The sequence below is a fragment of the Crocodylus siamensis genome, chromosome 11, assembly GCF_052110815.1.
Source record: "Crocodylus siamensis isolate JL-2025a chromosome 11, ASM5211081v1, whole genome shotgun sequence".
Classification (NCBI taxonomy): domain Eukaryota; kingdom Metazoa; phylum Chordata; order Crocodylia; family Crocodylidae; genus Crocodylus; species Crocodylus siamensis.
This window is the reverse complement of record NC_143405.1, coordinates 53685178-53699453: the sequence shown is the minus strand read 5'-3', so window position 1 is coordinate 53699453 and position 14276 is coordinate 53685178. Positions and strand designations below refer to the sequence as shown.

The 14276-nt window shown below is 37.7% G+C and overlaps 1 protein-coding gene across 2 annotated transcripts in view; it reads left to right on the top strand.

Moving 5' to 3' along the window:
- GRM7 (glutamate metabotropic receptor 7) overlaps positions 1-14276 on the top strand; it is a 527701-nt gene that overhangs the window by 464495 nt on the left and 48930 nt on the right. The window contains exons 9-10 of one of the 2 annotated variants that reach the window (XM_090021043.1): positions 6188-6434; positions 13036-13128. In XM_090021043.1, the coding sequence (XP_089877169.1) occupies positions 6188-6434; positions 13036-13106 (318 nt within the window). In that variant the 3' untranslated portion in view covers positions 13107-13128. The remainder of the gene's footprint in view (positions 1-6187; positions 6435-13035; positions 13129-14276) is intronic. The other variant, XM_090021044.1, reaches the window with a different exon arrangement.

Below are 14276 nucleotides of genomic sequence, written 5' to 3'. Positions count from 1 at the left end.
CTGGCTTCCATCCATAGATGCTTCTCAAGGAAATCCCAGGATGTCCTTTTCCCCCTGTACTCAGCCTTGGTGAGGCCGCAGCTGGAGTATTGCATCCAGTTTTGGGCTCCACAATTCAAAAAGGATTCGGAGAAACTTGAGAGAGTCCAGAGAAGAGCCACGTGCATGATCAGAGGGCAGGAAAACAGACCTTATGACGACAGGCTGAGAGCCATGGGGCTCTTTAGCCTGGAAAAGCGCAGGCTCAGGGGTGATCTGATGGCCACCTATAAGTTTATCAGGGGTGACCACCAGGATCTGCGGGAATGTTTGTTCACCAGAGCGCCCCAAGGGATGACGAGGTCGAACAGTCATAAACTGCTACAATATCATTTCAAGCTGGACATAAGGAAGAATTTCTTTACTGTCCGAGCCCCCAAGGTCTGGAACAGCCTGCCATCGGAGGTGGTTCAAGCACCTACATTGAACACCTTCAAGAGCAAATTGGATGCTTATCTTGCTGGGATCCTATGACCCCAGCTGACGCCCTTTGGGCGGGGGGCTGGACTCGTTGAGCTTCCGAGGTCCCTTCCAGCCCTAATGTCCATGAAATCTGTGAAATCTGACCAGCCAAATAGGGCATTGGTAGGGAACATGTAAATGATACCCAGTGGGATGTAGGAAGTTAAAGGTGCCCGTGCAGCTAATTGAGCCTTGAATCAATGCAAGTTGTGTAGGTGCTATAACTAACCGGCCTTCCTTTTGCATAAGACATTAACAGAGTTTTTGTGTGATGAGGGATTTTTTTAGCTATCAGTCAGTTGTTCTCTCTTTGAAAGGTTATTGTACGTCTTGTACTACTTTGGACAATGAATGCATTGCTAAACAACTTTGGATTTATGAGGTGGTTGCACTTTTTAGGAAGTTTGGGCTAAAAATAGAGGGCAAAAAGGATGCATGTTTTAGGAAAGAGAGTGATGTTTCCCTCGCTTTTTCATTGCCTGTACAAAGAATTGTGTAGCAACTTCAGTGTACTTGGCAATAGCAATCACTGAGAGAGAGAAAAGGCAGTATAGCATTTATATTTATGTCCCCTTGTTTTCTGTCATTTTGCAGTTGCACAATACAATCACTGTCCCATAGCTCCTGATTCCAGACTTGCATTAAAAACTGTTTCTCACCTTTATGTCCATGTAACATCATGTAAGCAATGAGGCGTTGTCCTCAAACAATCTGAAACAACAGTTTGAGAGAGCTATAAACTGTCCCATTCATCTGAATGATGTGTAACAACATCTATTTTAATATCAGTTATAAAGCTGAGATAAATCAGGCTAAGCAAATATAAATGCCAAAATATCTTGTATTACCAAAGTTATTTTTTTCATAATCATAAGAAAAAACAATCCAGTGCATGATTTGTAAAAACTAAATCAGCTAAAAAAAAAGTCATTTGATCCTGGAATTCAGACAATCTATGCAAAGTTTTAACTTACAGGAAATATTTTGACCCTTAAAAGCCCAGGCTTTTAGAAGAGAAATACCACTACATCCTTGACTATAACAACCGGCTCCTCAATTAGTAAATGGAACAAGAGTTAAGTGCCTGGTTATGCATTGCTTTATTCGTGTGAGTAATAGCTGCTCATGGCAATACTCCTATTGATACTATGGTATCTGTGATATAAAAATTGCCCATTAATGTATCTGTTTATTCAAGACTAATTTAATTTCTTTTTGAGATTTTAGGCAATTTTTATCATTTGCATGAGTAAAGCAAGAATCTGGAAAATACAGGAGTCTAAAATTCAAATGGAAACCTTTTATGTAAAATAAATGATAAAATCTAGGTGCCTTTGCATCTGAATGATATCCTTAGGGCCTTGCTGTCTCAAACACATGCCTTCAAAATTTGATGTATTGCTGATGTCAGTACGGCATACTTGAAGATATATGGAGCTAGAATTTATCTATTTTTAGACCCTAAAACTGCAGCACCTCATTTAAGTGATTCGTACCTGGTTAGCCACAGAACTGGTAATTTTTGTAGCCCATACATTTTCTATAAACTCCATAAGGAAATAGGGGTCTGGACTGAGGCCTAAAACCAAGGGTATATTTCTGCCTTCTGCTCAAGAATAGATTGCAAAATATCAGACAAGAAGGAAGTCCCTTCTAAGCCTGTTTTCATAAATATCCAACTCTCAATTTAAATAGACCATCCATAAACAACAAGCTGGAAGTATGTTTCCATTGTAACTTAAATTTTACCCTTTGTATGTAAAACACTGATTTCAGTTCATCAGAAATGTGTGCAGAGAGTTTCATAGTTTCTAGAGTCGGAGTTAATCAAGTATGTAAAGTAAGGAATGGAATCTTTGCATAAACCCCTATTCATATATTGGACTAGTAAAACCACAAAGCAGAGTCAGAACTCACAAAACTAAGGTTCTGCTTAATAACGGTGTGATAATTTCCCATTGCTCTGTAAAGCTCCTATTTGTCTCAAGAATTGTTGTCTCATTCTACATAGACTCTTTTCTAATCCACCCTCCCAAATTCCTGCAATGTGCAAGTTATGGAGTTTCACTAGTAGTGTAGAACTGTGTGCCGTAAAACATATTGCCAGCTAAATAATACATTAGCCTCCCCTTCCATGATAATGTTAATGGTTACTTTCAGGGAATCAAAAAGAATAATTTTATGCGTCTAGATAAAGAAAATTATTGACACCTTTTCAACATGGATGAAAATGAGGTCATTCTTCATGTCAGCAGATTGTTAAACTTCTGTAGTTACACCAGCATTGGTTTATGCTGAAGACGTTGGGCCAGCAGATTTAAGCAGTCCTTCTCTCTTCCTTGATGTTAGCTGAGCCACAGTGATATACATCAACTGAGACTCAATGATATACAGCAGCCGCCTTCCAACATTTTGTCCTCCTGTCATCTTTAATTTCAATGGGTTACCATAGTGCAATAGAATTTTGGTCTTCATTTATCAAGGAAATTCATTGTCATGGACAACTCTTGCAGTTGGTGAGATGTGCCTTGGAAAGGCAGTAAATAAGTTTATGTCAATGGTGATGCATATATGGTCACTATTAATGACTTCTTTGCTGATATCTTTTATTGGATCAACTGTGTAGTTGGGAAAGATGTTAGAAAAACATTCAGGTGCAAAGTGTTCTCTGGATCTCTACATCTTATATTCATGCTATATGCTCTACAGCCCATTTTTTTAAATAGAAATGATTTTACTCACCTTCCTTACCAAAGCAGCAGATGGAATTAATAATAGTTAAAAATTGCAGAGCACTTTGAAAATTAAAAGGCTGTCTGTCTGCCTACCTGTCTTGAACTCCTCAGTGATTAATGACAAATTATCATGATTATTTATTTATGCATAATATTAATGTCGAGAGAGAGATCAAGGAACCCAATTCTCCTTCTACTTGCACTAGAGTAATGTCACTGACTTCAAAGCTACACCTGTTCAACACTGAGAGGATAACCGGATCCCGAGAAATCAATGCAAAGGTTTTTGTATCTTGCTGGTTAAGTACGGACAGTCAAAAAGCCCAATACTGAATCAATTCAATCTTTGCAGGTTAGTCTAAGCTGCACAGATTGAATCAATAAGCAAGTGAACAGACATTCACTTTTCATTTTGGAAATGCAGCCACATGCCCCCAGCAGCTCAGACCAAAAGCCAGTGGGTGCTAGACCACATCTCCCTGCTCAGTTGGAGCAGACAGCTTAACACAAGGCTATCCCACTCATCTTGCAAGGCATCCTGGGATGCTGGAGGACTGTGAGTTAACTTGAATATGGAGGGGATCTGGAACAGAATTTCAATAAGCTGATTTAACCATATCAGTTAAGTCTGATACTACATTCATCCAGATTTTTCTGAAGCTGGTTTCGGCCATTTTGAAAGTGGTTTATGTGCTTCTGTTGTGTTACAGATTTGAACCAGTTTCTGATCGCTTAGATTGGTTTATGCATAACTTCTGTCCCTAGCCACTGTGTTAATGCAATTGAACATGCATAAGGGAAATAGACATGTGTTTTACATTCAGACAGAGACATATTGACGTATATAAGATACAGAAAGACATTTGGATTTGCCTCACTATATATTTTCACAAGATCCTGATGTATTTACTTTTCTTGTTGAAGTCAACATGAGTTTTGTCTATGGAGTGAATAGAAGTTGTCTATGGAGTGAATAGAAGCTGAGTAACACTACTTTGTGGTCATTTATGTCTATGCAGAGAGATGCTCATATAGGGCAAATGTTTTATGTCTTCCACTGCTGTCCTTAATCAACATAATAGCAACTGCTGTCTAGATAAACCTAGCAAGCTGGAAAGCATTCAGGTTCTCCTGAATGTAGGCACTTGGACAAATGAACACAGGGTGGGTATTAAACTATACTAATTCATTTTTCTTAGCATCATAAACCCAGATTGGCTTACACTAAATAGCTTCAGTATTGAAAATATTGCCTCACAGAAGCAGTTCTTTTTGGTTTCACCCACAGCGTAATTGTTGTCCCTGCAAGTGGCCCTGCAGTATGTGTTATATACTTGATGGGGCATTGTCAGACATTCTCATCCCGTTTAACAAATTCACCTATCTGCTGCCCTGTGTGAAAACTTGTATAGTCAGAACAGTACTTCTTCAGTCTTGAGTCTTGCTCCATTCCATATATTCAGGGTATCCTCAAAATAGGTAACTTAAAAAGAAGACAGGGTGGCCTGGTCCACCTATTTGTAGAAAGTGTATTAAGTACCTCACATTGTGTATTCCTCACTGTAGCAATATTTGAAATATTTTCAATACTTTTGAATCCTGTTCCTAACATTGTTTCTAATAATTGTGTGTCATCAATTTGCAAATCATTACAGAGCTGTATTTAAATAAAAGTTAGAAATCTGAAAATACTGTAAAAAATTCCCAGAATGTCTCTCACAATGATCATTGATGCCAACTGGTTGTGAAGATCTCTCTGTAACTTGTAGGTTCAGATTTTAGGTGCTGATTCTTTAAAGATGTTTCACAATGCTAGTAAAAGGTAGCTGTAATAAAACTTCCTGGCAAGTTATACTCACTTATAAATTATCAGTGGTGTTTGTCTTTCATAATGGCCAGAGCCTAATTTCATTTGAAGTGGCAACTAACCCTAGATTTACACTGGTATTTTTAAAACCTGAATCTGACCTTCACACTCTGAATTAAACAGATGCACAATATTCAGAAATGAAAACACTTAACAGTTTTTGTAAGATCATAGCGCAGTGTGGTTTATGGATACTTGCACTAGCTTTTTAAATGAGCTAGCTAGAGTACTGGAGGCAATATAGCCATATAGCACAGAGCTCAGCACAGGCAAAGCTACTTATAGTATCTGACCTAACTCTGATATCGCTATCTCAGAGTGTAGTGTACACATAGACGCTGACTCCATGGGTGGTCCAGGGCTCAAGCACCCACTGAAAAAAAACACCGGATGCTCAGCACCCATGGAGCTATCCTTACAGACGTTTTAAAAAAACCCAATGCTTTACAGGAAGAAGCTGTGCATTACTTCAACCTGGCTCTGCAGTGTCTGTAAAGACTGGATGCTTCAGAGGGCTTTTTGGTGCTTTTAACTTAAGCTAACTCAATCAGCTATTAGATAAAGGTACCAGAAAAACCCCACTAAAGCGTGTGATCTTTGCAGAGCCAGGTTGAAATAATGGTCTGGCCCTTCTGGGCATGCATGGGGCTTGGCATGGGAATGCACCAAGTTAAAAGTAAAGCATCATTTTTATTTTTTTTTTGGTGTGGGGAGAGGTTATGTCTGCAAGCTCCCACCAGGAAAAACAAAGTTAGTGCCTGTGAGTGTAGACATATATATAATATATCTCACAGTGATCATTGATGCCAACTGGTGGTTAAGATCTCTCAGTAACTTGTGGGTTCAGATGTTAGGTGCAGATTCTTTCAAAAAGTTTCACAATGCCAGTCAATTAACAAAGCCAACTTCAGTAGTACTGTAGCTACTTCCCTCATTCTGATGCGTCTCTCAAAGTACTATGCTTGCCGCTTAGTTTAACCCAACTCAATTAGCTTGATAATTTATAGTGCCTCTTCTTTAACTCTTACTGCACATTTCCAAGTCATTTTATTTGTAATAGTGTCTCGTGTGTTATGTCTCCTAGCTCTACATACAAACTACTACACTTACAATATCCATGAACTTAAGTGCTTCAGTGGCCCTGGGGATGCTTTACATGCCGAAAGTGTACATCATCATCTTCCATCCTGAACTAAATGTCCAGAAACGGAAACGCAGCTTCAAGGCCGTAGTGACAGCAGCAACTATGTCATCGCGGCTTTCACACAAACCTAGTGACAGGCCCAATGGGGAAGCAAAAACAGAACTTTGTGAAAATGTAGACCCAAACAGTAAGTACTTCTAATCTTATTACTTGGCTCCTTGTGTATTTTTTGGATGTATTAACCTATATTGTTTTTATAACCTGATCTCTTCCATTAAATATTTTAAATACAAATAATACAAAACATAAAATATTATTTTAGTATCTCTTTTTATGATAATAACTCCTTTTCTCCTCACCGCTTTGAGACAATAATCCATCCTACTATGCTTGAGCATGTTCTCTTCTAAAGATTGGTCTGGCTACGCTGAAATTAATGTTAGGCTTTTCCACTGATTTCAGAGGAAACTAGAGAGGAAAAACTGCCAATTTTCTTTATGTGCATGGCATGGTATATAGAAGCACAAAATGACATAGTGAAGCCATCAAATTTTATTTCCATTTGCATTTGAATCTGGAAGAAATTCAGGAAGGAAACAGCTGCACAACTTTGTAGCATATTGGAAAAGTTTAGGAACGTCTGCAATTTTTATGAAAACCAGATCCAAATGTGAAGGAATGCCTTTCATTGCCCATGTTCAGTTCATCCATTAGCTGCTGAAATCTCTGCCACTTTTTATCTATTAAAACTACTGTCTGAATAGCTGCCTCAAAACAGAAAGCAAAGTGGAAATGGCTAGCAAATTACTGACGCGGCACTTTCCCTGCTTCGTTCACCACTCCCCTTGGGTATCTTTTCTCTGATGATTTTTTTTCAGACACATACACAAAATATACGCTAGCTGCTATGAGAAACTTCTTCAGAAGTTATGGACTCCCTCATTACTGATAAGTTGGAAAGTTATGAGGCAGTAAAAAAATATTCCAAAACAATTAAGAAACAATTTCTGCCACACCTGCTAATGTTCAATGTTACTTGAGCAGGAGTGCCAGTGAAATCAACTGAATAATAGTATGAGTGAGGTTGACAGAAATTCCCCTAAGTTAAATTCATGTTATTCAGTATCATATATCTATATATATATCACCAAATTAATTCCCCCCCCTTTCAAGTTTTCCCCTTCCCTGTAAATCCAGTCACTACTACATTTACCTTGAGTATATGCACAGGTTGTGCTTGGAGTGACCTAGCTAGGGTTAGGTCAATCTAAGTGTGGACTGTCCAATGTTTGGGGAGTTTAGCTGGGGCAAAAAATGGCTGGCCTGATCTTAGTTCACCTAAGGAGATGCACTACGTAGGTTGTAGATTGGGCTAACCCTAATCCAGCTGAAAGTGTGAATGCTTTTGGAGCACAGCCCCAGAGCTCCTGCCCCAACTCCCTGTCTTCTTCCCCTCTCCTCCTTTAAATTTTGCAGTAAAAATTAACAACCTGCATTTTTTCATATAAGCTGAAATTTTTCATCCCAAACTTTGGGTTTAAAATTGAAAATTCCAGTTCAGAAATGTTGCTGCAGTGCCTTCTCTTTTCCCCTATGGGTCATGTTGAATTTGATCTTCCAGGATCTTCTTGATCTTCTGAGATATTCCTGAACTGAAACTTTTTCAGTTTTTGAATGTTCATATTTTTTAAAGAAAATATGAACTTTTTTATGGAAAAAAAAGTTTTAGGAATGCTGTCATTTTCTGAAAATATCAATTTTTCTTTCAAAAAGGGGAGTTTTTGGCCAGCACTTTGTAACAAGTTTGGTTTTTCATAGGTATCCATTAGGAGTAAGTACACCCATGCTTTAAATCTGGAGTACAACCCAAGAACACAATCAAATCTATAGAGCTTTGCTACTTGCATGTGTGCCACAAGAATCTTTCTTATATTCTCCTTTATTTTCATGATGGACTCCTAGATATCTAACTATATTTGTTTAATTTAACCTACCAGGTGATGTGTTTATTTTGTATTGAGCTGTGTGACTTTCTCCAAATGCTATTTTGCTTAATTTTATATAATTCACCAATTGCAATCTTTCTTTAAAATACTTTTATTATAGATACACAATGTTCATGCTAACTGAGGCATCTACTCGGGTTGTCTCATTTGCAGAACAGGTGCATTGATGACAATAGTTAGAAAATCAAAGAATCTCAACTGTTTCTGTGCCTAAAATGTTTTCACACGTAAGTTCTAGTGTGAGGGCCAGCTTAACAAAATACAAATTAGTGGGTGTTTGCCATTGACTTCAGTGAGTATAAGCTCAAAGCCATAATTTAGGAGATATTCTTTGTATGCATATTTGTATATGACATAATGCAGTACATTAAAGAAGCAGATTGATGGGTTTTCTATTTTTTGTAAAAATATTGCAATTTAACATTTTTTAGGCTAGTACTCTTCCTGTCATATTTGTAGGCAGCCATAAAGATGGTTATAGCTGAAATTTGAGAACAAAATCAAATTTTCCAACCTGTTCATATTGTGATAATATTAAGTATGTGTTTAAATAGCAACATGACTTTGTGGAGCTGATGGAAAACTTGCAGCATTTTGACAAACGAAATGTAAACAAAAAAAGCTAAATAGCTGTGATGCCACAGGTAGAGTGGTGGTGTATTTTTCATTGCTAAATTTTGAAAGTCAAAATAATGCCATTTTATGAAAAAATGCATTTTTTACCATTTTTTCAAGGTGGTCTCACATGTTGTACATTGATCATTAATTGTTATCAGTGAAAGAGGCACTATGTTCTGCACAGAGAACAAAGTGGATGCCCCTTTTAGTTCTGAACCATTGTGCGGTAACGTAAAAATTATAAGAGTCTGATTGTCATTTCCTGGTTTCCATCATTACAGATTGCATTATATCTGAAGGTAAAAATTGTTGAATGCGATTGATGAATCGATATATACTTTATTACAGAGGGCTACCTTGAGTACAAATCTAACTTACAAATCAAATGTTTCATTTAATTAAGGAAGCACAATTAGATTTTCAGGTTTGACTTTTTAAAGACATTTCCTGATTATTCTGCTGCTAAATTGTTTGTTCAAGTATTAGATGGTGAGGGTTGCCATTTATGTACAGAAGGAGGAAAAAACCTTTAATAAATACTACATGCAGGTATGTGAACCACCTTATGAGATTCATGTACCTCCAAACTTTTGGTGCCTGACAATTAAACCCAGTTTTGGCTGCCTATGCAGTTTAGCTTCCAAGGCTTAGTGTCAAACACCCAAGTAAATAAATGCATAGAAAGGAAAATGTTTTATTAAAACTTGCATGTTTGTTATTAACACAAGTTTATTGATTACTTTTAAAGAGTAGCTACCTAACAACCCAGATATGTTTCATGTAAACCATGAAAAGACCACAAGGCCTATTGGACTTAGTGGCATTCCGCAAGAACTAATTTTGAGCATCTCCTGAGGAATGCTGAATGCCCCCATTTCCCTAGATAACTGAGGTTATTTAGTTTTATGTAAGGAGGGCCACAGGGACCTAAATAACTGAGGTTATTTAGCGCTATGAAGTTTCGGCCAAAGTGTGAAGGTTTAGAAGTAAGGGCAATAATGAGGGCAAAAAAAGACAATCTGAAACGGAATGACCATCATGAGTTGGCCAGAATCCGGCACCAACTTCCCAGGGAAGTGGTCCTCGCCCCTACCTTGGGCAAATTCAAAAAGAGGTTAAATGACCACCTGTCTGGGGTCTTGTGAACCCAGCATTAATTCCTGCCTGTGGCAGGCGGGTCAGGCTAGATGATCTGATCATGTCCCTCCGGACCCTAGCTACTGTGAAACTGTGAGTTATTGTGCTGTTGATTTTAGGTTGGGATTTGATGGAAGCAGGAAATTTCATAAGTTGAGCTCCTTACTGTGAACTAAAAGATGTTTGATGTTGAATGGAATACATTACAATCAAGCCTTTCAATCTCTTAACAATTTTATTTTTAACAATACTGATAATCATTAGTTTGCCATCTGGCACATGCATGCTTTTACTCATTCAACAGCTTTGTTCTGCTTTTACATGTTTGCATTAAAAATGTTTTCCAGCAGCTTATGATGAGCAGAAGTTGGTGCACAGCAGCTTGCTTCCTTCCTTTAACAAGTTCATTCTTCTCTCGTGTTGTACATTGGTTGAATTTCACAGTATTTGAAAAAACACTCATCTTTTCTTAAGCTTAGTGAATAGAGAGTGCCCTTTCTTCCTTACTATTCTATATTTATGTTTCTGCCATAAGAATAGAATCAAACTTGGGAGGAAAACAAAAAATCTCCAACCCATACTTAGCTTATAGTGAAGATTTACGTATAATTACTTCTTATACTTAGCCACTTACTTTGATTTATGGTTTTACAAAAAATAGCATCAGCAAATCAAGATCTCAATTGTTCTGTAATGAAAGGGTTGCCTCTTTAACGCACTAGATGTAGCAGGCCTTACTGGCAGGGCATCTGTTTTACAAGCAGCTTACTTTATAAGAATACTTAAGAGGCAAAGTGCTCTGTATTTTTTCATCAGTGTGAATGCAGTATTGCCTCCTTTCTTAGTATCTTTCAGTGTCTCTTTCTCACAACATTGTCACATTGAAGAGTTGTACCCATGAGATGAGTAACAGAAACATATTGATGGTATTTACTTCTAGTAGCACTGTTAACTGCTGAAGTGACAATTCCTAGTGGGGTGGAGACTATTCAGGTAATGGGCAATGGGATTGCAGTCTGCATTAGTTAGGAGACCAGCTGCCTGTCTTATCTTGGCAGTTGCCACTTGAAGTTTGCTCAATGTGAGTTTTTGTTGTTCCCAAAATTTTTCAAATCTATAGGCCATAGCCTCTCAGTGGGCATGTCTACACATGACGCTACGATGCTGTAGCAACATGCTACGGCGACATAGTGTCCACAGGCAAAATCTGTGACGCCTCCACTACGTTGCCCTAGCAACACGTTCCTTCGTTATGGCGCATTGCTATGGTGACGTAGCGGCCAAAAATAACTGCGCCTCCAGTATGGTGCAGCATGGGCTGTTGCTGTAAGGGTACCTGTAGACGTGCCCAGTGAGCTGGAACTCCTAAGTCACTGTTTTGGCAAGTCATTTTCATCCTTTGGGGAACTAAGGACTTTGTTGTGACTGATGAAATTGGTAGATTGTCCTTCTAAATAGTAATATCAGATGAGACACTGGGACAGAAGAATAGCAGTGGTCCTTTTCTTTCCTCCTTTTGATTTTTCCCTCCTTGTATTTTTCTTTGTGATTTCAGAATGACCTTTGTTGTTGAGCAGTCTACTAGCCTATAATAATAAAGGGTACCAGGTATGAAACCTCAGTAAGGTCAAGGCACAAGGACAAGATAATAAAGCTAAGGTGCAGTGAGCAAGCTGAAATCAGTTGATGATCAGGGATCCTGTTTTCTCTGATTAAAAAAGATCCCCAATTTTGGTGAAAAAAAAGTAACCCAAAATCCACGTTTTTCTGTGATTAAAAGAAAATACCACTATATAGAGATATATGGCGACATAGCATCCATGAACAAAAACCATGATGCCTCTGCTACATTGCCATAGCAACATGTTCCCTCATGATGCATTGCTCTGGCGATATCGTGGCGAAAAATAACTGTACGCCTCCAGCACAGTGCAGTATGGGCTGTTACAGTGCTGTCATTCAGTACTTCCAAAAGGCACATTTAATTTTCAGATGAAAAAAAGTTACCCCAAATCCACATTTTTCTGTAATTTAAAATGAAGCACCACTATATAACTATATAGTGGTGCTTCATTTTAATCATGGAAAAATGTGGATTTCGGGTAACTTTTTTTCATCTGAAAATTGGGGATTTCTTTAGATCGGAGAAAACCAGGGTCCCTGATTATGATAAGGAATAGCTTGTCGAGTTAGATAGGTTTTCCTTACTTATTTATTTTTAGCTGAGGTATTGTGTTATGTTGGGACGTGGCAAAAAGGTATGATCGTCTACTGCTGGCAGAACTTCTGGTTTTCAGAAGTGATGAGCAAACTAGCACTCCTGTGTAAAGTCAGGAGGGCCTTAAGTGCTCAGCATATCTGGAGATCTGTCCAAGGTGACTTCTTTGCCTTTACTTTGACGTTAGAAAAATCAAAACCCCTTGGCAGTCGATGCAGCTTGGTAGTGAAATGTAATGGGTGTCTTTTGTACCTGAACCAAAACTTGATGTGTTGGGTTTTTTTCGTTTTTGAAGTGCCTCTTTGCTATGTGTTGTCAAGATACGTAACTGCTGTATAAAGCAAAGCAAAAGTGAAAGCCCCATTCTGATGGGCCTCTCTGTCTCACAGTGACAGGATAATAAGACAAAAAAAATCTTTCGCTCTTCATTCCTTTTGTGTTAAGAACTTACATTGACCCTCTGAATTCCCATCAGCAAGCTATGAATGGTCTGTACGAAAGGAGAACATCCTATGTTTGAGAGATGTACAGACACTGCTGTGCAAATGCTACCATGCTGTGCTGTTCTGTTTTTGTTTCTTCATTTGTGTTGACTCCTAACATTACTGACATGATCCTGCCTATTTCATCTTTCTGGTTTATTTCTGATCCACAGCGAATGTCATATACTGCCATATTATGACATCAACTGTTCTAATCCCAGCTCATCTGTCAAATAAAAATAGCATGGTCTTGATGAAAGGGCAAAGCAAAAGACTCTGTTGTGAGCATATGTATTGTACATATCAATATATTTACTTTTCCTGTAGACTGCATACCGCCAGTAAGAAAGAGTGTTCAAAAATCTGTTACTTGGTACACTATTCCACCTACAGTATAGCTTTTGCCTGCTTTCCAAAAAGGTAAGAAAAACATCTAGTTTTTTTATTACATTTTTGTTAAATGACATCAAATAGGGACATGTATCCGAACAAGGAACTACCCTACAAATTGTTCACATTTTCATTATCAGCTGTTTTCATTATAAAGAAAAACTATAAAAAGGAAAATGTTGGGCCAGAATTTCAGGTGTTGTAAATTTGTATTGCTAAGTCTAAGAGCAACATGGTATTTATGTTGTTATCAATAGAGATGCATCAGCTTAAACCTCCTAAAAACCGGGTCCATTCACTATAAATTGAACATGAACAAACTTCATCAAAAGTTAATTGCAGCAATTAGGTTTTGCAGCTGACAAGATGCTTTCTGAATCATTTTTAGCAACCTCACCTAGGTTGGCTGGGAGCATAAAAGTAATATAGAACATACATGAGGTTACTTATCTTTACACTAAAATAAGTAGGTGTTCTTCTAAACAGTTTGAATATCTTTTGCGCTGTAGCTGTTCCTAGTGGTTACTTTGGAACAAGCGTCTGTGAACAGTTTTGAGGGTTGTTTTTTGTGAAGCATTACTAACTTTGTGAGCATGAGAATTAATCTCACATTGGTGGAGTCCTATCAAACAAGTCTTGCATTTGACTTTTTTTTTTTTTTTTTGGTGAAAAGAAATGCTGTTAATAAACCCTTTTTATTACTGAAATTTTGCGTGGGTGTTTGTGTTGTGTTTTTTGTCTTTTGACCACTGCTTTGTGACTCTGTCCAGAATCAAAAAGCATTTTCCTTATTATGAAATTACCACATATTTGGATCTGAAGAAAAATACTTTTAGGCTTTTAGTGCAATTTTTAGTGGGGCTGGTCTTCTGAACCAGAATATATGAGAATTTATATCATCAAAGCTAAAGATGGATAACAAGAACGTTGCTTGAATTTTGTGTCAGTGTCTTAAGGAAAAATCAGAGATAGGGGCCAAGATATTAATGTAAGCTGGCATAGCTGAATTGAAAATAAGTTTTAATTCCATTTGAAATTCCATTGACTCTTCACACCTGTTTTTATTCCATCTGAACCCATTCAGATAATGACCTGAAAGAGCTAAAGCAGAAAAGGTCTTTTTTTAACTATGAAGCTATATATGAATGCCAGAAAAGCAAAAAGCAGTTAAAAGAACA